Source organism: Tigriopus californicus, chromosome 2 (assembly GCF_007210705.1).
Source record: "Tigriopus californicus strain San Diego chromosome 2, Tcal_SD_v2.1, whole genome shotgun sequence".
In the NCBI taxonomy this organism is placed as follows: Eukaryota; Metazoa; Arthropoda; class Copepoda; order Harpacticoida; family Harpacticidae; genus Tigriopus; species Tigriopus californicus.
The window spans coordinates 1521234-1541684 of NC_081441.1; the positions used below are offsets into that span (position 1 = coordinate 1521234).

General features: G+C 42.1%; 3 protein-coding genes and 1 long non-coding RNA gene across 5 annotated transcripts; all 4 read left to right on the forward strand.

The window, feature by feature from the left end:
* Positions 1-1086: 1086 nt before the first annotated feature.
* LOC131893480 (methyltransferase-like protein 27) lies at positions 1087-6224 on the forward strand. 2 transcript variants are annotated; one of them, XM_059243521.1, is made up of 7 exons: positions 1087-1251; positions 1755-1932; positions 2024-2221; positions 2297-4456; positions 5366-5543; positions 5674-5868; positions 5957-6224. In XM_059243521.1, the coding sequence occupies exons 1-4, from the start codon at positions 1159-1161 to the stop codon at positions 2476-2478; spliced, it is 651 nt and encodes a 216-aa protein (XP_059099504.1). In that variant the 5' UTR covers positions 1087-1158; the 3' UTR covers positions 2479-4456; positions 5366-5543; positions 5674-5868; positions 5957-6224. The 2 variants fall into 2 exon arrangements, with proteins under 2 accessions (XP_059099504.1, XP_059099503.1); XM_059243520.1 differs by lacking the exons at positions 1087-1251; positions 1755-1932; positions 2024-2221 and having other exon boundaries at positions 4199-4456.
* A 2509-nt stretch (positions 6225-8733) lies between these two features.
* LOC131893476 (uncharacterized) lies at positions 8734-9888 on the forward strand (the record flags this gene model as incomplete). Its single annotated transcript, XM_059243512.1, is given in 4 exon segments — positions 8734-8887; positions 8969-9188; positions 9262-9494; positions 9559-9888. Coding segments are annotated over 4 exon segments (786 nt in total), but the record flags the coding sequence as incomplete, so codon positions are not given.
* Positions 9889-11866: 1978 nt separating this feature from the next.
* On the forward strand, positions 11867-12531 carry LOC131893487 (uncharacterized). Its single transcript, XR_009374702.1, has 2 exons — positions 11867-12152; positions 12246-12531. It is a non-coding gene; the product is annotated as an uncharacterized LOC131893487 (long non-coding RNA).
* A 5303-nt stretch (positions 12532-17834) lies between these two features.
* LOC131893483 (uncharacterized) lies at positions 17835-19755 on the forward strand. The gene is made up of 5 exons (XM_059243524.1): positions 17835-17975; positions 18540-18769; positions 18905-19106; positions 19212-19453; positions 19530-19755. The coding sequence occupies exons 2-5, from the start codon at positions 18622-18624 to the stop codon at positions 19586-19588; spliced, it is 651 nt and encodes a 216-aa protein (XP_059099507.1). The 5' UTR covers positions 17835-17975; positions 18540-18621; the 3' UTR covers positions 19589-19755.
* The last annotated feature ends 696 nt before the right edge of the window (positions 19756-20451 follow it).

Here is a 20451-nt window from a genome sequence, read left to right on the forward strand (position 1 = left end):
ACCTTTTCTGAACACTTACAGTCTCAACTTTTTAAGTCATTTGGAAAAGGGAGATGTTTGCATGCATTCCTTCAATGCTGCTAGTGTACACCTTTGGATTTGTTTAACCTTTTGCAAACCTGCTAGATTTATTGCACCCCAAATAAGTGAATCACATGAACCAGATGTCAAAACTACTGGAAATAGTCACACCCTGGATAAAATTTGAACTGAGTTGACTTGCAATCCTAAATAACTTTGATGACCCCTTCAGAGTGCCCTAAACCATATTGGGATTGCCAGGGCTTGAGTAATGTTGTTACAAGTAACACGTTACTTTTTGAGTATTGTTACTGGTAATATGTTACTTTACTGAAAAATGTTATGGTGATGGAATGGGTTTTCATTCCTCCTGTTACTGTTACTTAATTCTTTTATAGATGAGGCAAGGTAACTGTGCAAAGGCTTTCTACCCAATTTTGATATAGTTTTGTCTCAAATGCAATTACTGACTTGCCACTGATGGGATCAAACAAAACTTCACTGGAGCCATTTGTTTCACTTCATATTTACTACACCTTACGTTAATGTAATGGGAGTGGTAATGTGCTACGTTTTTTGTTACGGTCCAAGCCCTGGCTATTACATATCACCTTCATCCAACGGTCCATATTTGTAGTAGTATGTGACATGGCCCATGATTCATGCACTGATTGGACTGAGATTGCTAATTGATTTTGATCACCCCTTTTGAGTGCCTTGACCAACTTGACCAACACAAGATAACTTATGTCCAAAGCTCATTTCTGCCAATGTCCATGATCTGACCATGGCTTGTGGTCAATGCTAAAAGCTGAAAGCAAATAGCGTATTTGGCTAGACAGAGTAAATGATTGAATGTTAGCCTGAGTTTCTTTCCTGAGTTGATCTGAAGCACGCAAGGATTCGTGGATTTACCCATCCTCTGAAGCTGCCAGTTGTCAACTTGTTCCCATCCGTTACACCTGGAATGGTGAGTAACGTTTACACAATCCTCGCGGCCCTAGAAAGAGCACTAGAATGACGTAAAAACATGCCCAGCTGGACAAGAACAAAACAGGTACTTTACGGCTGGACTGAATTCCTACTTCAACACTTGTTTTGGTGCCACATTTCGTTTTAGATCTGTACTGGTTCAGCATGAGTTCGGAGGAGATTTGGAAGAGCCTGGTGAACAACAAGACGCTGGATCCCGATCAAGTCCACACCTTCTACACTCAATGGGCAAAATCGGTAGGAATGGAATAACCATGCTGAACACATCTTTTTCATTTGGATGACATTTAGGAAGATGGCTTAAGGTTTTAATATGTTAGACAACCCTATTTTTGCTCATTAGGGCCGTCCAGGATTACAAAAATGGAGACCGATCCTTCGATTGAAATGTTAGATTGCAGACTTTTGAAGGGTCAACTTTCACAGACACGTGTGTTGAACGAACATCATTGGAAATGCAATACAACGAGATAAATCCCTCTTAGTATGTCATTCAGATATGTTCTTGGCAAGAAGCTTAGTTTTGACACACCAGGTTTGTTTCAAACAATAGTTATAGTCCGAGCAAGAGAGGTGTGTAATTCTGGACACGACTTGAAAGGATTCGAAGACCTGTTTTAAATTTAGGCCTCCCAAAGCCCCGCATGGTAACACTCCAAATAATTTCTACATTGCTTGAACATCACACAATTAAAGAATGACTGCTTACATACAGCTCATGTTCTCCCATTTCTCTCTAGTACGATCATGACATGGAGGAGATCACGGTCATTGCCCTCAGTCGGCTCAGCGACATAATTCGGGAACACTTTCCAAGTAATCAACGATCGGAAGCCTTGGTTTTGGACGTGGCGGCTGGAACCGGTCGGTTAGGGCCTCACTTGGCTGGAATCGGATTTAAACATATGGATGCTGTGGGTGAGAGTTAATTTAAATGATTGTAATCGCTTTGGGTTCGGATGAAATGAGCATCAAGTGTCATTTGATTGGACGCGTGTATCTTTTTTAGATTATAGCCAGCCCATGCTGGATGTTTTAGAAAAGTTGGATTTATACAACAAAAAAATATGTGCCGCTTTGGGGAGTGGGCGTAAGATTCCTGGGATTGAGGATGAGTCCTACGACGTGGTTACGATCTCCGGCGGATTTTGTCAAGCCCATTTACCCATCGACTCTTTGGAAGAAGTTGTGCGCGTTTTGAAACCAGGTTTGAGCAAGGAATTTTAAGCACTATTTTTGGATGGAATCTTGACTCAAATGTCGATATTGTCTGATTTGGCAGGCGGCTATTTCTTTAACGCGATGACCAAGTACTATTTGGATAGCGTGGACTCGCTGCATGGCCTGGAACCTTTGATGAGGCAAATGGAAACGGACGGCAAGTGGCTCATGAGAGCAAGACTCGTTCAAGATCACGTTATTGGTGGGAAACAAGGCTTGTTTCATGTGTTCCAAAAGTTGTGACAAAAAATACGCCTAACGGAAGGCCCTGAATCTCTGTAGCTAAGATACAGGACGGACGTTCATGTGAATGTTCTCTTTATTACATTTACATCATGCTGAGACGTCTGAAATTTATTGCTGTTTATCAACACCCGCAACTTCTGAGATTGGGCCAATTTACGAGCAACGAGCCACCAGTGTGTGTGATTCCTCTTTCGTCCATTTCGTTTCTATTAAAGTATGCTCCAGAGCACAAGCTAAACTACACTCCTGAAGTGTTCTATTAACAAGGGGGAGCCTATTTTTTGTCCTAGCCTCTCATACTCATTCAAATCATTTTCATTAGTCATGACTGAAAGCCTATCTTAATTAAAGTTACTACACCCGGCTTTCCTACCAGTCTTTGAAAAAGGGACAAAAGTGATGAAAGGTACAATATGTCATGTTATAATAATCAAATGTGAATCCCTTGATGATAACTACGTAGCAAAGGGCAAATCATGTAAAATCAATTGTTGTCACTAAAGCCCACTTTCTTCACGCATTTGCCCTTTTCGCCTTATTTACACTTTTTCACTTTTATCCTATACTATTTTGCAAATTAGGACTAAGCATTAAGTTTGAGTTAAAATTGGTGCATTTTTTTCCTTAGAATTAATTGATGATACAGTTTGTAATCAATGGCTGCCGTCGAAATATATGTGTGGAAAGTTGGATGTTGAACAATGGGGCACCCCCACGTGGTTTCGTGAACGCAAATTTTGAAATGCGACAGTACTAAATTTTACCCAGTCGCATTTCAAGATGTGCGTTCACGACACTATCTGATACTCGCAGGAGGTGCAACTGGGTACAAATCGCATCTCAAAATATGCACTCACGAAACCATGCGGGGGAGCCCCATTGACGACAATTATTATTTTATGAGAGCCAAAAGTACTTCATTTTATCATTTTTATGGGTATCACACCATGACTCTTACAGTGTCTGGGTGAGAATAACTATTTTCAGCCGTCTAGTTCTGCTTGTCCCTAACACAGATTGATTTACAGAATTTTCAAAATCATTTCCAAAATCACTTTGTCATTATTTTTGGAATAATTGAAAGTAATAATACAAAAATGTCAAATCTTCCAAGCAAAACATTTAATCTTGACTTAGCAATCAAATAGTCAATGTTTGGCTTCCAAATGCGATTAAAAACCAGCTATTTCAAACATAAAACATCGTCCATTCTGTCCAGGTGCTGGCAAATTGAAAATGCTCACAGATAGTAGATCTGTTGTGGCACGGATCTTCATTGATGTCGTTTTTAACCGAGCTCATATTGTGGCATACATTCAACATTAGCAAAAACATTTATAGCAAATAGTATGTATATGTATTGTATTGTTTGTTTGTTTGTTTGTTACGAAGTCAGATGGCAGCTCTCTCGCTCGGCCTGCCATCTGATTGATGGGTGTCCCAGTTGAGGGATATTCCCGCTTCGTCATCACAGCCCAACATTAATTATTAATTCACCCTCGGGAATGACCGCAGGTTCGCCCATTTAAGTTGATAAAGCAGCAACTCATGCCGTAATTTAAATACCCCAAAGAAGCTTGGATTTGGCAAGCCTGGGATCGAACCAGGATTCGCAAATTAGAAAGCGGATGCTCTACAAAAAAATGCTCTTGATCGAAAATCAGAGTTGTTGGCCAATTTTTGTATTATGTTCATTTGCCACTCCTGTTTTAGCTCGCTGCAAGAGTCAAGCGATAAGACCCGGCTAAATCATCCAGTTCAAAGTCTGTTACAAGAACTAAACCGAGCTCGGTCAAACATTCATTCATTGATTCATTCATTCTGGAAATCGATCCCATTGCCAATTGAAAAACGAGCCTTTCGTTTGTCCAACATGAGTGAATCCTCGTTCCGAGATGGATGGGCCGATCTCATGGGCTCGGAACACATCACGAAGGAGAAAGTCCTCGACCATTATGCACAAAATGCAGAAAACGTAAGTAGTTGCGATGATTATTTCTAACTGTCGAATGTTCTCCAATATTTGTGAACCTTGGAAGGGGTGTCATGTCAAATTAGGAGTGACACAGATGAGACAGGATCTAAAGGTATTGGTGAAGGACGAAATATGCCAAAGGAAACGACACAATTTAAAAGAAATCAGAAGTGAGCGTTCCTAACAGTCAAAGGCATTTGAAAAGCGTGACATAATTACTTTCAACGGCTGTTTGATGCATCTTTTCTCTCAAGACATCCGAATTGAGTTTTTAGGTCCCAATGCCTCCCTTGCAAGTGAGTTGGAACAAAGTTACTTTGATTCAAAACCATTTAACACTGATTTAAAACATAGAAAAGTTGCTTAGCATCATAGAATCCAGGTAATGAATGATGCGAGTAAACGTCCTTTCGACACAAATTGTTAAGATGCTGTCAACTCGAGTAAAGTTAACACGATCAAATGAAGGCTCAAGTGAGTTCCTTGATTGCCCTAATACGTATATTTCAAGCCATCTAGATAGAATCTCTCAGAAATGAACCAGAACCAAACTGTCGACCAGGCCATCTCTCAAAGCAATGTTCCCATTGGCACTTGATGTTATGATTGTCATTATTTTTTGCGGACTTCTTCTAGGAATTGAATGCCATCTGCACTTACTATCAAGTTCCTTATTGCGATCCATGAGCGCCGTTCCTTATCAAGTTGAGCAAAAGTACAAACAAATCTCATGCCTAGAAGAAGCTTTAGTCGTCATTGAGAGTGATATTGAAGAAAGGAGTGCAGTATGGCATTTTTGAAAGAAACCCGGCCCCATTACGAGTAACTAATATATTAAGTTGGTCCATGTGACACTAACAAGAGGTCTGGCGAGTGTTTGATTTAGTATTTTTTTCTTTCCATTTAAAGTACGATGAACATTTACGCCAAATTCAATCCACCGGCCCGACCCGAATCGCCGAGAAATTAGCTCAACAGGTTCCACTTGAGGAACGGTCCCACTTTGATATTCTGGACGTGGCAGCAGGAACAGGTCGAGTCGGAGAGGCCCTGGTGGAAAAGCAATTTGGTACCATTGACGCCTTAGGTAATTAATTCATCGTCCATGGTTGCCTTCAATTCTGTATTGTCTTCCTGGGTTTAAGGGGAATATGCCCGAGCATAAGATGGCCGCCCCAGTGTTTTTGGGAAAGAAAAGTGTCAGTTCGTTCTCACAGATCCCAGTCAGCCATTGTTGGCGAAACTCGAGGCCAAGGGGATTTATCGTCGTGTTTTCTGCACCTTCTTGGGTAACGGACACAATGCACCCGTGGAAGATGGGGCCTATGATGGGGTAGTGATTTCGGGTGGCTTCTCCAAGGAACACCTTCCTATTGAGGTCTTGGACGAAATCATCAGGATCCTAAAGCCAGGTAAGATGGGGAACAAACGTAAACTTTAGTCTGTGAATCATTAACGTTCACTTTAATTCATGAAGAAATAATCATCGTTATTGCCCAGGTGGATTCTTTGTGAATGGCATGACTGCAAGTTATATCAAATTTCCCGAGTTGCTGGGCTTGGAACCCAAAATGGACCAACTGGAACAGGCTAAGAAATGGGTCAAAATTTCTCGCGAGGTCCAAAGTGGTTCTACCATTCATGCAGCGGGGCTTTATCATGTGTACAAAAAGCTTTAGGCTAACATCTCGGAATGCATCTGTTATTGATTCGGTTAAGTTATGTATGACTTTTTGGTTACTTCAATGAATATAAGCTCATGGTTATATGGGTAGTGTTCTGGCAAGCTTGTCCGCCAGTATTTTATATCTTCTTCTTGTTTCAGTCCTCGTGTCTTTGCACAAATTGTTCCATATTTCCATGGTTTGTGTCACATAATCCTGTGGTCTAGCAGTTTCCGAGACAAGATACTGTCTTTTTGCACTTCTTGTCTCTCTTTGATTTGGTAAAGTTTATCTTGTAAGTAGGGTTGCATGAAGTGGATGGAAGTGGCAATTAGTTGCCTGCCAAGCCTCAATGCCCGTCAATTTTGCACATGATTGATTCAACGACAAGGATTTTGATCGAAATAGGAGCTCCCCAATGTTCACATGTTCACTGCGCTTGATTCCGAAAAGTTCCCTTAGCACATTGTTTAGACCTATCTGGATATCACTCTAGCTTATTTATCTCAGTGTCTCGGAAAATATCATCTTGTAGAATAATGGGAGGCAATACCTCAGTTGTTGAGAGGATAAGTAAGTCAATGGCTGGTTTTATTGCCTATCTTGAGACGCGAGAGAGGAGTAGTCTTAACTGCTTCGAGCCCCTTGTCTAATCCGGATCTAGGGTATCGGAGCTGACAATGTCAGTAGAGGTTTGACTGAAGATGCACTCACAAGATTTTGGACAATGGGGCCTTTTGAATTGTGGCGTTTCCCACTCTTTTAGAGATCTGATTGCCTAGTCCACGCTTTCCTGTCATCAAAAGGCGGGTTTTTGAGTCGTTTGCCTTTAGATAGTTTTTGCACATGTATTCCAACGTTATGGCAGCCACATATTCCAATTTTGTTTCGAGATTTTCAGTGTTATCCGCGCCCACGACTAACATTGTATTGTCGGCAAATACAATGCATCCCTTACACATAGTTGTGGCAAGCCACAAATCAAAGTCCACAGCGTAATGTATCATGGGGGAGAGCACTGACCCTTGCGGGAATCCTACGTCCATGTACGATGGATCCGATAACTCTTTGTTACCCTTCACTTGCTGCATTTTATTTTCAAGTTATGAACCCATTCGTCTCCGGGACATGGATCCAAATCCTAAGACCTTCAGTTTTCCCGACAATTCTTCGCAATCTTTGCACTCAAAAGCAGCTTTTAGATCGAACTGGAGGAGGCCAGCAAATCCTGTGTCCTTGTTAGCATGTGAGACGGTGTGAGTAATATTTATTGGGTAGAAATGGAGGCAAGTTTGGGTGAATGGAAATGAGTTATGGCGAGTAATGAGGGATGTAGAAGAGTAAAGCACGAATGGAATATCGACGGAGTATTAGGGTACAACACCATCCATGGATATATGATAAAATTAAAAAAAATCACATTTGTACTCCTACACAGGAGTTTGAATGACTTACTTGCATCCCGAAAACATATCATCCGGCATGACTTTTTGAGACCTACTATTTGATGGAAATTAGGAGTCCACTTATCGGCAAATCAGAATATGATCTATTCATTCGATCCTGAGTTACAAGGGATATAATAGTCTCGTTTTCGACAGTATTCGCTCGAAAGTATCCACCCTGAATATCTGAACAAAAAACGCAGAAAAAAATCACGCCAATTTACAAAGACCCAAAAGACAAGAAGAGACGGACGACTTTTTCTTGCATAATCTCAAAAGAGCTCAAAGAGCTGATTTAGAATATTCTTAATATGTGCTCTTTAACATCAAAATTGCGCCCACGTGCACATGGAAAAGAAGCAACTCGTGAAAACATTTTTGGGGTTTGTTTTCGTAGCAGTTTCAAGAAGGTATCGAACAGGAGGTCGGTCAAACGTTTATTATTATCTTTTCCGTTGGGAATGATCGACTAATCTTGACTAATCCCACCGGAGGTGAAGTTGAAAATCGACCCCCCACCCCTCCACCAAAAAGGGTATGTTTTTCCCATCCAACGTTTTCGAGACCCCGTGACCCCTTCCTTGAGGTGGGTTTCCATTTCAAAGTACAAACACCTCAGGGCTGACATCCTTGTAGGGTACGAATTTCCGTGGCTGAGAGTGCGTTTAAAGCAGGATAAGGGTCACATGTCCTACAGACACTCGCCACCAAATATTCGTACTTCTAGAACCCTCTCTATACATATTAATATATGGAGCATTGGAAGCTCGCTGTATTTGCCAAGAATCCGTGATTGTGGGGTAAGACACGCGATGTTGGCCCACATGTGTACTTTGCGCGCGCTTGATTGAACTGCCAATGGACTGCACTAGTCTATTCGGCAATCTTGGGCAAATTTACCTGTGGACCCGTACGGAACCAAGACCGACCAAGTATGAGTATGTGTTGTAAATACACCCGAAAGATTCTTTGGTGGCAATATCCCAGGCGTGCGTGCATCTTTCCAGTTACTACCACTTCTTCCCGGATTGGACAACTGGAAAACATCTCGGCGGAAAATTTTTACTCTCACCTATAAAATCAGGATAATGTGTCAAACCAGCCATCATTCAAAAGTGAACCACATTCGCAACCAGAGGTCAATCTCTCATTTCGAAACCGAACCCCACACAAGATCTCAATTACCATGGGATACCAACAAGTCGCCGTAGTGGTGGTAGCCGCACTGTGCTCCGTCTCCGCCCAATCTCCCCCTGAAATCGGCGTGCTCTGCTTGGGGCAGATCTGCAGTGCCCGTTGCATCCTCTTCTCCCAAGATGGAGGTAAGAGCAAGTCAACAATTGTTGTCTTTTTTTTTCAAATCTTGGGCCGCATTCCTGACCATTGGTGACCTCTCTTTGAAGGTGCGTGCAACCCGAGAACCAAAAAGTGCGAATGTTCGCAAGTCAAAATTGAAAGTCCTGCCGGCACGATCGTCGACAATGCGGGCGAGGTGGTTCAAAATGGTGCCGATAGCTTCCGCAACAGCTTCCAGAACCTAGTCAAATCCTTCACCGACGGCGAGATCTCCCAAAACATTCAGAGCGCACTCTCCGTGTCTTGCGAGATTGACGATGATGACTCGTAAGACAGTCAAGCCCTGGAATTATGTAGTAACTTTCTATTTTTTGTTATCATGTACTTATTTCTCCCTTAGCACTTGTGTCAGAGAATGTCACTTGCGAAACTTCAAGAGTGGAACGTGCAACGCTGACGATAGCCGTTGTCTCTGCTCCGAGGACCGCATCACGGCCTTCGAGTACGGCATGTGCTCCTCTTTGGGGGTATGCAACGCCTATTGTCAGGGCAAGGCTTACGTCCGGGGTGAATGCTCAGGATTCGGCGGGTGGACATGCCAATGCATCGGCAAGGATGTCAACGGCGCAGAAGGTGAGTTGATTTAGATCATCAATTTAGGGCTTGGCTAATTGGTTGGCCTCTTTTCTCTTCGTAGTCTTCTTTGAGGCTCCCGAGTTGGATGAAGCCGGCAACCCCTTGGCCGTTGAGGAGTCTTCCGTCACCGAGGAAAAAGATCTTAGCCCAGACAACCAAAGCCATTCCGATACTGAACACACGCAAAGTGATGCCGTTCCTCAAGTCGATGAAGAGTACGAGGAAGAAGATGTGCAATGAGAACTTCCCCTCCCGCGTATTGACTTTTTAAATTCACTTGATTGTCCGTCGTGTTTGGGCAACCCGAAACAGCGCTTACCCAGATTTGCATGATCATTATTGTCAGCTATATATGAATACTACCTTGAATTATATGATAATGTTAATAACACTCGTATCAAGCCACTTTTGTTTTTATCTCATGTCCAATGTTGTCCACATACGAAATCTCGATTACAAAAATGGAAGCGATTGGATTTTTGATTTCAGCTCTTCTGATAAGGTTTTGGTTTGTTTTGCTGGCTCGTTCCTGAGTACAAGTAGAATGTTTTGTTGTAAAATCATGCAATTTTTTCTCTGCCTAGGTTAAAAAAAATCTCGGGATCACAATGTACTTTAAAAACTTAGTCTTGGGACGCCATCCTACCAAATATTGAGATAATGCCAAATTCCAGGTTGACTTTTTTCCCATGAGAAAAAAATTCTGCTAAGATTAAGTCTCATTAGGTCCCAAGAGTGATGACAACCAAGTTCCCTGCACATTCATTGTGATCAGGGCAAAGGGTGAGGAATTTCGTTTTCATTGTGGCTTTAAATTGAGGCTAGATTTTCTTTGTATATTTAATATCATAACTGACGAGGGTTGTTATTTATTTTCCCAAATTTACCATTATCACCTTTGACGAAATGATCACGAGTAATATAGCGTCAAAGTGGCAGCATATTTAAATGGCCCACCTTGTCTATGATGTTAGCTCGGGTGTTTTATTAGGCCCCCTCCTTTTCATCATGCTTATTGCTCCACATCTCAAGATTAGCATTGCTGCCAGTATCTCTTCTTATGCTGATTATTCGAAGTTAGGTCTAGGTAAGAATGGCTTTCCAATAGCCTGTCTACGCTTGGATTACTGAGAGTCATGTGGCCTTGAACGGAATTAAATTCCGTTCAATAACTTTTGCGTCGACGCCATTAAACACTCCACTCGTAGGTAATGGAGATGAAGATATTGGGCGGGTCTCATCTGTGACAGATTTAGGTGCCTAGTCCTCCAAAATAATGGAAAGTGCGATGAGCATATCCAATTGAAGGTGGATAGCCTTTCAAATATGTCCAGAGATAGTGTCACGATGCAAACTCTGTACCAGTCGACTGTCCAACCACATAATGAATATGCTTCACCCATTTGGGCCCAAATTAGTTGCAAAAGGTCGAACAGATCCAAAGATGTTTTACTAGGAACATTGAGGATATGAGAGAGCTCTCGTATTGGGACATTGAAGCAAGAGAGGAAGATGACGTCACCATCAAATTTTGAGAGGTCACTTATACTTTTGAGGTTGAGCAGTTCTGTGTTAAGGGATTGAAATAGAGTTTCAGTTCTGTTTTTTATTCATGACAGGAATGGTTCACATAGCAACTTTACTCAGTAGCATGCTTAAAAAGACTTTTTAGCCGAAAAAAGCTAGTTTTTGACTTCTTTTGCCCATTTTAGAATGTTCTATTTTTACGGATAGGCATGAACTGCCGGAAAGCTGTGATTGATAACTCGATTTCCTTTTTATCTGTGGGTTAGCTTCTCTTGACCTTCCAATCGGCCTTTCCACGAATAATTGATGTATCTATGTCCTTCACCCACTTCACATTCTTACGTTGGGCCATTTACGGACCCCATCTGAACTGTTGAATACCCTCTTTTTTTAGTGCTTTGCCTCCGAAGGCGGAATTCATACCCACGCCCTCTGGCGAACAATCTCGTACCTCTATCAGGTACATTAGACCACTCGGAAAACATGGTTCCTTGACAAAACTAGGTGTTTTTCATATGGAACCAGCTAGCGCAGACACTATTGACCTTGTGAAGAGTAAGATAAGTGAAAGTGAAATATCATTGATAAAGAAGTATATTTTCCTCATTCTTTGTCCTGATTAGAGGTTGCGAAGTTTTTACCAAATAACAAAATTGAATATTCCTGCTTTTTTTTTAAAATCTCAGATGGACTTTTTCTATTTGAATAAGGTGCAAGATGTTGGCAAGATCAAGGCAGGCCTCCAAGGAGGTCTTTTTAACTTTTGGACCAAGTATGGATTACAGGTTTTTTTTTTGAGAGAGAAATCAGATTCGTGTTAAACTTATCAATGATCCCTGTTCTTTCGAAGCCAGTCCATCATATACCAAACCAAACCAGTCTCCAAGAGTAAATTCTTCCTGGACAAGAATGGTTAGTTAGCATGTATTCATAACAGAGCCATTTGTTGGAAGTACACGAGTTCATGGCCTGAAAACTGGTCCAAACTGCCTTTGTAACTCGATTTGCCCAACGACAACAACGGCATCCGATGCCGGCCAAACCGGATTTCTTCCCGGTCTAAATATTTTCTCGGCGTGGCGAGTCGATTGTCTGGAAATCCTCACTTACTTTAAGTCTTCCCACCAGGTAAGATCTTGTCCGCCGTTGGCTTGGATTTTTCGAACTTAGCCATGAATTGACTGTTTTCTGATTGTTCGTTCTTCCATTGTCATCTCTTAGGACATTTCGTCACTGTCACCTTCACCTTCGTGCTTGTTGGTTTACTTTTCAACCATCATCGCCATGATTGAAACCCGCACTGGACAGGATTGTATTCTGCCCGTTCTCCCCGGAGACGTCAAGGAGAAAAAGGAACTTGTTCCCTCCAACAACCATGATCAAGATATGGTTATTCATTGCGATCTCTAATCAGGATGAGCCTTGGAGAAGAGTTCGAACCACTTTCGCTCTGCCCTGAACCAAGATGTTGGTGACAATTGAAATACAAACTTGAGCCTAAATGTGAGTTTGACATCTCATTGTAAACTAGAGCAGCCATTCAGTTGTTAATTTGCCAACGTGGAATATGCAGTATAATAATTGGGCATACAATAAATGTGAGTGATAAACGTATAGCTAGCTTAGATTAAGAAAAGCAAATTTTAGAAAGTAACGCATCTTTCCACAAGATAATTGGAGACGCTTTATTTTCTTTGTCAATTGAGGTGCCCTTGAAAGATAATTTACCTTCGAAGTTTGTACTTGTACAATTGCAGATGAGACCAGGGGGACTTGAACGCTGGGCGCTTTGAAACAGTTAAAGAATACCGGGCGGTGTAAAAAAATCATAAAATACCGAGGGTGCCTTTTTGACTAATTCAAAGTTCTTGAGACATTTCAGAGGAAAAACTGACGCAAGTGCCGTGGATCTAATTAGAATTGTGATAGTTTCTGTTTTCTCTTTGTTTCTGTCTTTCGCTAGTAGCATGATAAAAAGACGTCATATTGAGAATGCTTCTACCATTTCTACCATTTTTTACAAAATCATGTAAAAGACTCACGCGCAGTCGCATTCGAGTCCAGATTCGCCCCAGGACTAATTGTTGGTGCGTTTGATGGATGAGGGAGTGGAGACGTTGGAAAAGATGAAGAGAGATGGTGTAGTAACCAAGAGCCAAAGTGGATGGTGCAGTCCTACGGCGTTGGTGAGAAAAAGTGGAGTTTTTTGGGTTCAACGTCAAGGGAAGTGAAATTCGCCGCCCCATCGAGTCCAAACTGAAGATTAGGCGCGACTTCCCAGTCCCAAGGGATGGGAAGGAGTTGAAGCGGTTTTTGGGCATGTTTGGCCATTACAGGTCGCTGCTAGTACCAAATTTTGCTTTGATAAAGTAGATCATGTCCTTCTTGGTTAATGGACTTCATGACGTTGGGATCCAAGGCAAGGTTCTCAATTCGATTAGAAGCTTCATTCATGATGGGAAACAAATTGTTAAGGTTGAGGGATCCCTTAGTGACATACATGATGTCAAGTCAGATGTTCCCCAGGGCTCCATCTTAGGTCCCTCCTTTTTATTGCTCCGCTTCAAATGCTTAGTATTACTGCCGGTCTCTCTTCTTATGCTGACGATACAAAGTTCGTTTCTGGTAGAAACGGCCAAGATTCCACTAGCCTTCCAAGGGACCTAGGTATGAATCTGCCCTTGGGTTACTGAGAGTAATATGGCCTTGAACGGAATGAAATTCAGCTCAATGACCTTCGAGTCAGCTCCTTTGAATACTCCACTTGCAGATAATGGAGGTAAATATATTGAGCAGGTCTCATCTGTGAAAGATTTACGTGTAGTCCTTCAAAATAATGGAAAGTTCGATGAGCATATCCAGTTGAAGGTGGGTAAAGCTTTTCAAATGTGTAATTGGATATATCGCACGTTTCAATCCAGAGACAGCATCTTGATAATTCTGTACAAGTCGATCGTTCAACCACATCTTGAATGTGCTTCACCCATTTTTTGTCCGTGTCCCACCTTTCAGAACACATTCAGAGATTGCTAAACTGGAGCAAAATTACTTAAAAACTGAAACTAGTGTATCAATGGCTGCATCTATGGAAGATTCCTGTTTCAGCATTGAAGTGAGGTCCAGTTCTTCTAAACTTGAACTTAGCCAGGCCGACCTTTTTGGCCGGTCCTAAGCTAAAGAACGCCGGATTTTGAGTAATGGTCGACCTTATCTCAAGAATTTGATGATCTGACAGATTACTAGGCGTCACATGGACATACTGGATCAGATCAGGGACAAAATACAGAACGTTATTCGCTCTGGTTCCTACACCTACCTACATGTTGAGAAAAATTGCGCAAGATTCTTGCACCTTTTCGCACGATTGAGATGTCGATTTCGAAATGGGAATATACCCATCGGGACTAGCCTCCCACTCTGCAACGCTAGCCGGAAAATTAAAGTCCCCTACAAAGAAAACCTTCGAGCAAACTGCTGGATCCAACTCATTTCCAGTGAATTGGAGAGCTGACATAAAAGAGCTTACTGGACAAGAAGGGGGTCTATACATTGTTACAATTGACAGATCAAGCCCTCAGATATGACATACTAAGACCTCTACTTAACCATTCGACATTTGTACATGACTAATCTGCAAATCATTCTTAACACATAGGCATACACGTACCCTCATGTGGGAAAATGAGATTATCAGGACGTACCCTATCACAAGGAACAAAGTTGAAATCAACTATGGTTAGTTCTTCATCTAAGACCCCTGGCCGAAGTCAGGTTTCTTTTATGGAAATGAATGAAATCTCTCTCTCTCTCAACGGCTAGTTCTTCTATGATCTTAACTTTTGTGTTGTCTTTTTTAGTAATCAGACAATGCACGTTCAAAAATAGCCCCTTTACGGGCCACTCTTTTGACGGACCAAGCTCACAAGATCTTGGACCATCCTCTCCAACCGTAAAAAGTCCCGCTTATCAATAAAGCTTCGTTCTACTTGAGGCAGGGCATGAGTTAATGGAGAACCTTTGGTGTGGGAAATGGTTTGGGCAACTATATATGAATTGGAACGTATTTTGGGAATAGGGGTGGGACAAGGAATATTAGGAAGGAGGGTTTTAATAGGAATGGGTGTACTAGTTTGGGTATCTAAGGGAATAGGAGGAAATTGGGGTAGAGAATGGGAGGGAGGAGGAGGAGTGGAGGGAGGATGCTAAACGGGTTAAGGAAGGAGGGTGGGGTGTTATTAGGTTTAGGAATAGGGTCAGCTCTATAACTATGAGACTTAGCTTGTCTGTACCTTTATTTCCTTTGTGTTCCCATTAAAGCACGTTTAGTCTCATGGGCTGACGGCTCATGTATAGGTGGAAAAAAGGACAATCTACTTTTGAACATCCCTTCTTCCTATTGTACTTCTCAAGGCCGAACTTGAGAACTTTTTGACACCATTTAGGGTGGTCAAACTGATAGCCCTTTTCTTCATGAGGACAAGGCTGCTTTCGATAAACAGGACAGACCGTTTTCTCCAAAACTATTTTATCCTGCTCAACTCTAAGTGGAGACACCTCTTCAACCTCTACATTGGTCAAATTGGTCGACTTGTCAACTACAGGGTGAGCCTGTTCTTCTAGAGGCACCCTGGTTTCATTGACCAAAGCAACTAAAGCCTCTGTAATAAAGGGCTTATTGACTATGGAAGGATCCTTTCCAGCTAAGACCAGGTCCAAACATTGTCTAGCCTCTTTGCTGACTTTTCCAAAAATAGCTTCATGAATGCAGGAGGAACTATCAATTAGGAGCAAAATCAAGAGACCAAGAAAAAGAGAAAAACTACGTAAAAGGCTATACAATCTTGTCCTGAGATATAGGACAACAGAGCAAAAGAGGGATGAACTACTTCACATCAAACTAAACATATAAATCTAAGATGGAGATAGTAAACAAGAAGTAAGGGACAGAGAAAGCAAGGAATCAAGAACATGTAAACTGGGAAAACAACACAAAAACACAGAAATAAACTCAATAAACTGGTCTAACACAAAATCAAATCAATACACTAATGAACAATAAATTTTAACAATAAATGGCTATTACAATCAAACTAAAGAACTGCACATAACGATTTGGAACTACAAGTCAGAGAAAAACTGCTAAAGCTAAACATAAACGAGCAATAAACTTATTAGGTTTTAAAGTAATTACGTTTTACCAAAATGCCGTGAAAAACCAAACCTAATTGAGTGAATGAATGGCAATTCCCATTCATTCACTATAGGCCGATTTCTCTCACTTCGAATATTGCGAAGGTGTTTGAGAAGATCAAGAAGTTCAAACTTGTTGAATTTCTTGATATCCACAAAGTCCTTCCTCCTAGCCAGCACATTTTAGCACGGTTACCCAACTGATTGAGCATATAGAGTAGGTTATAGAGGGACTGGAGAGCCATGAATCAGTCCATGTAGTTTATTTCAACTTTGCCAAGGCCTTTGACAAGGTAGATCATGGCCTTTTAGTTAACAGGCTCCATGAGATTGGGATCCAAGGCAAGGTTCTCAATTGGCTAAGAAGTTTCATTTGTGGTAGGAAACAATTAGTTAAGGTTGAGGGATCCCTTAGTGACATACATGATGTCAAGTCGGGTGTCCCTCAGGGCTCCATTTTGGGTCCTCTCCTTTTCATTATCTTCATTGCTCCGCTTCAGAAGCTTGGTAGTAGTAATGTCAGTATCTCTTCTTATGCTGATGATACAAAATTGGTAGTTGGTAGGAATGGTCAGGATTCCGGTTGTCTGGCAGAGGTCCTAGACCAAATTTATTCCTGGGTTGCTGCGAGTAACATGGCCTTGAATGGAATGAAATTCCGCTCAATGACCTTTGGGTCGACGCCATTAGACACTCCACTATTAGATGATGAAGGTAAGGACATTGAGCAGGTCTCATCTATGAAGGATTTAGGTGTAGTCCTCCAAGATAATGGGAAGTTCGATGAGCATATCCAGTTGAAAGTTGGTAAGGCTTTTCAAACCTGTGGTTGGATATATCGTACGCAAAGTCCAGAGATAGTTTCACGATGCTAACTCTGTACAAGTCGATTGTTCAGCCGCATCTTCAATATGCCTCTCCCATTTGGGCTCCAATGAGTTCAGCAGGTTTGCAAAAGCTCGAGCAGGTCCAAAGATGTCTTACTAGGAACATTGAGGATATGAGAGAGCTTTCGTACTGGGAGAGGTTAGAAAGGTTGGGATTGTACAGTACTCAGAGAAGGTACGAAAGGTATCTGATACTGTACGTTTTCATAAGCGTTCATGAGCTTTGTTCCAACCCAGGATTTAGGGTCAATTGTAGTGACCGTAGCGTATTTTCCCGTTGCTACGCTTGTTGGTCCGTACCTAGACGAAGCAGAGAGCGCTTCTTCCGCTCAATGAAAAGAATGGTACAGATCCTCCGCCGCAATATCTTTCCCAAAATTGAAATGTACACCTTTTCCGCCACCTCATAACCTATCTTAGAATCTTTATTATGTGACCAACGAATTATAAAAACTGGCTTTCAAGCCGTGTGATTAAGTACAGCGAAATTTTACATCTCAAGGGATCAGTAAAAGGCCTGATTTACCGATTTCAAATGCTTCTCTTTCTCGCTCCCATTTGAATGACCCAACTGGTAGTAAGGGATAGAGTGCTCCAAACTGTTTGTCATCCTGATCTAGAATAACAAAAAAAAATCAAACTGGTGTTAACTAGGTTGCAATCTCACTTGTGGGCTCGCTCTCTTCTCTAAATTTCAAAACGCTGAAGAACAACGATTGTTGATGAGGTTATTACTATTTCGCAGAAGTGCGATAAATCGGGAGCAAACGTACGAGTAGAACCCTAACAAAACGGACGTTAGTGATTGATTTGAGTTGTGTTGATCCACTGTGTCAATGTAGACTGCATTTAGCATTTCAGCCCCACAATTCAGGTGAGATATTGGAATGACGAGATTTTTTTTCGTTTTGTAGGTATTTGCATGTCACAAAGTCGACTACAACTCTGGAGTGAATTAATCGTCATTTGCATGATGTGGATGATGATTAGGAAAAAAAAACAGCTTCGTGACTGATTTGCGGCTGAAACCTTCTCGTTCATCCATCCATCCATCCATCCATTCACCGTTAGGCTTGGTTGGGTTTCCAAAGTTCACGCCAGAGGAACTGGTTTCAATTGGTCAATGGTTGATCGAGATACATCCAGCTTGTCCTGGACTTGAACAGCCGTTTCCACGGGTACATGGCCACGAATCAGAGATCTCACAGCTTGAGCCTAACCGGCGTCAAAGTTGCGCTCTCGATGAGCTCGCGCTCATGAATGACTCACTCGTCTTGTCAACCATCCGATCCGTCCACCCTGTCCACCCAGTTCCCTAGGCAAACTGATCTTAACGTTTATCGTAACCGAGCTAGAACTCGGAAATTCCCCCATTGCCACACCAGATTCAATCCGAGTTGGACGTGTTCAATTGAAATTCAATTCAAATTGGTTTCAGGTCAGGAGTGTAATCCCCCGATCCCGAGACCGTTTTTACCTTCATAGTAGCCAAAGAGCAAGACAGTGTGAATCGAGGCATCATGCAGTGGCTGGTCCCCGTTGTATTGGCCTTTATGGCCTTGGCGCCCATGGAATCCGAGGCTGTCCGATTTCGGTGTGGCGTGTTCTCATTCTTTGGCAATGATCGCGCTTGCCGATTGTCTTGTTGGGTGACTGGACACAAAACCGGTAGGCAGCCATAGCTACTAAGATTACTTCGATTCATCTCTCTGGGATGAAGCAATCGGACACTACTGGACCTTGATCCATTTTATTACGTCCAAGCCTTGACGTGTTCATCAACGATTGACGAACCCATTGCAGGAAATTGCGACGAAGACGACAATTGCAACTGTTCGGAAACCGAGCTAGACCTGAGTGAGAGCATTGACCGACTTTTGGACGGACTGGATGTGTTTGAGTATGTGGAACTCAAATGGAATACGTTTGTGGCCGAGGTCAAGTCATGGGAGCTCCCCGACGCCATCAAGAGCTTGGCGCCCTCTCGATGCAAGATCGGCAATGCGTACGTATTACCTACAGAGGCTCTGGGTCTGAACCACCTTTGCACGTGCTACAATTGGCTGCCACAGTAACAATGTTAATAATGACCCTAATAATTGACTTGCAGTTTCTGTAACTCGAGTTGTCACGCCATTGGGCGTTTGGACGGCACTTGCAACGAGGATTTCTCGGACTGTGCGTGCAACAGCGAATTTGTGAGCCCCAGGCAGTACTCGCTGTGCTTGGACGATGGGGTGTGCAGTCTAGTTTGCCAACGCGATGGCAAAGCCCGAGGAGCTTGCGAAGGGCCTTACGGTTGGGATTGCCGGTGTTATTCCAACAAGGAGGCCACCGAAGAGGATGCCATTGGTACGAAATCAATCAATCAATCGCGATACACCCATGAGGCGGGACAAAGTACATTTTCGTTTATTTTTCGTTCCAGAATTCTCTGAGCCCTCTTTGAACGAAATCGATGTCGAGAATGTGGAATTCAATGCCTAAACGAGACCACTCATCCATGAACCAAAGATTTTGTTTCGATCCCGTTTTACTGAACCATGATCAACAGTCATTGATGTAATGCGATAATAAAACAGAGACTCCTTCTTTTGGGGAACAACTAGCATCTTCCAAATTTAAAGGAGTAGAGTCGGCCCGAAATTGCAAAACCTTAAAAGAGGAGCTTATCTTTTTCTTTTTTTTTTGGGGGGGGGGAAGGGGGGGGCAAACCACCTTGGGCTTGCACGTTGCCCTCTGTTATAAAGAAGACTTTCTCAAAAAGGTCAATTGTCAGACTTAGTTCTACTCTACATAATAACGAGAGTCATGAAAATGTATTGAGAGCCTGCTTCACTACCCTGCCGCTCTTTGGACAGTTCAGCTGGGTAAAAGCATTTGGTCGTCAATCATGATTAGGCTCCGACAAAATGCGTTGGATTTGCGGCCCAAATGTCATTTTTATGTTGCTTAAAACAAAACAAATATGTTGATTTTATATAAGCCAAAAACGTTTCGGTTCGTTGTTTCTGTTCGGTTTATTTTTCCTAGCATAAAAACTAGGGCTGGCCAAAACTTGCAGATAAGTATGGTCTTTATTGACAGCAAATTTGCATGAAAAATCAAACAAATTTATGCAAAATTTGCGAATAAACTTTCCAAGGCATAGGTAACAACATGTTTGAGGGGGGCTATTTTTGCCTACGATATCAAGCAACACATAGACAAAAAGGAATATGACAATATATTATCTTCAAGCGCCGGTAATTGAACCTGCTATCCCTAAGAAGTACATGTCCATGCTGGGTTCTGATTAGTAGAACATAAAAAAAAACCAGTTGTCATTTGGCCGAACTTTTTTGTTAGTT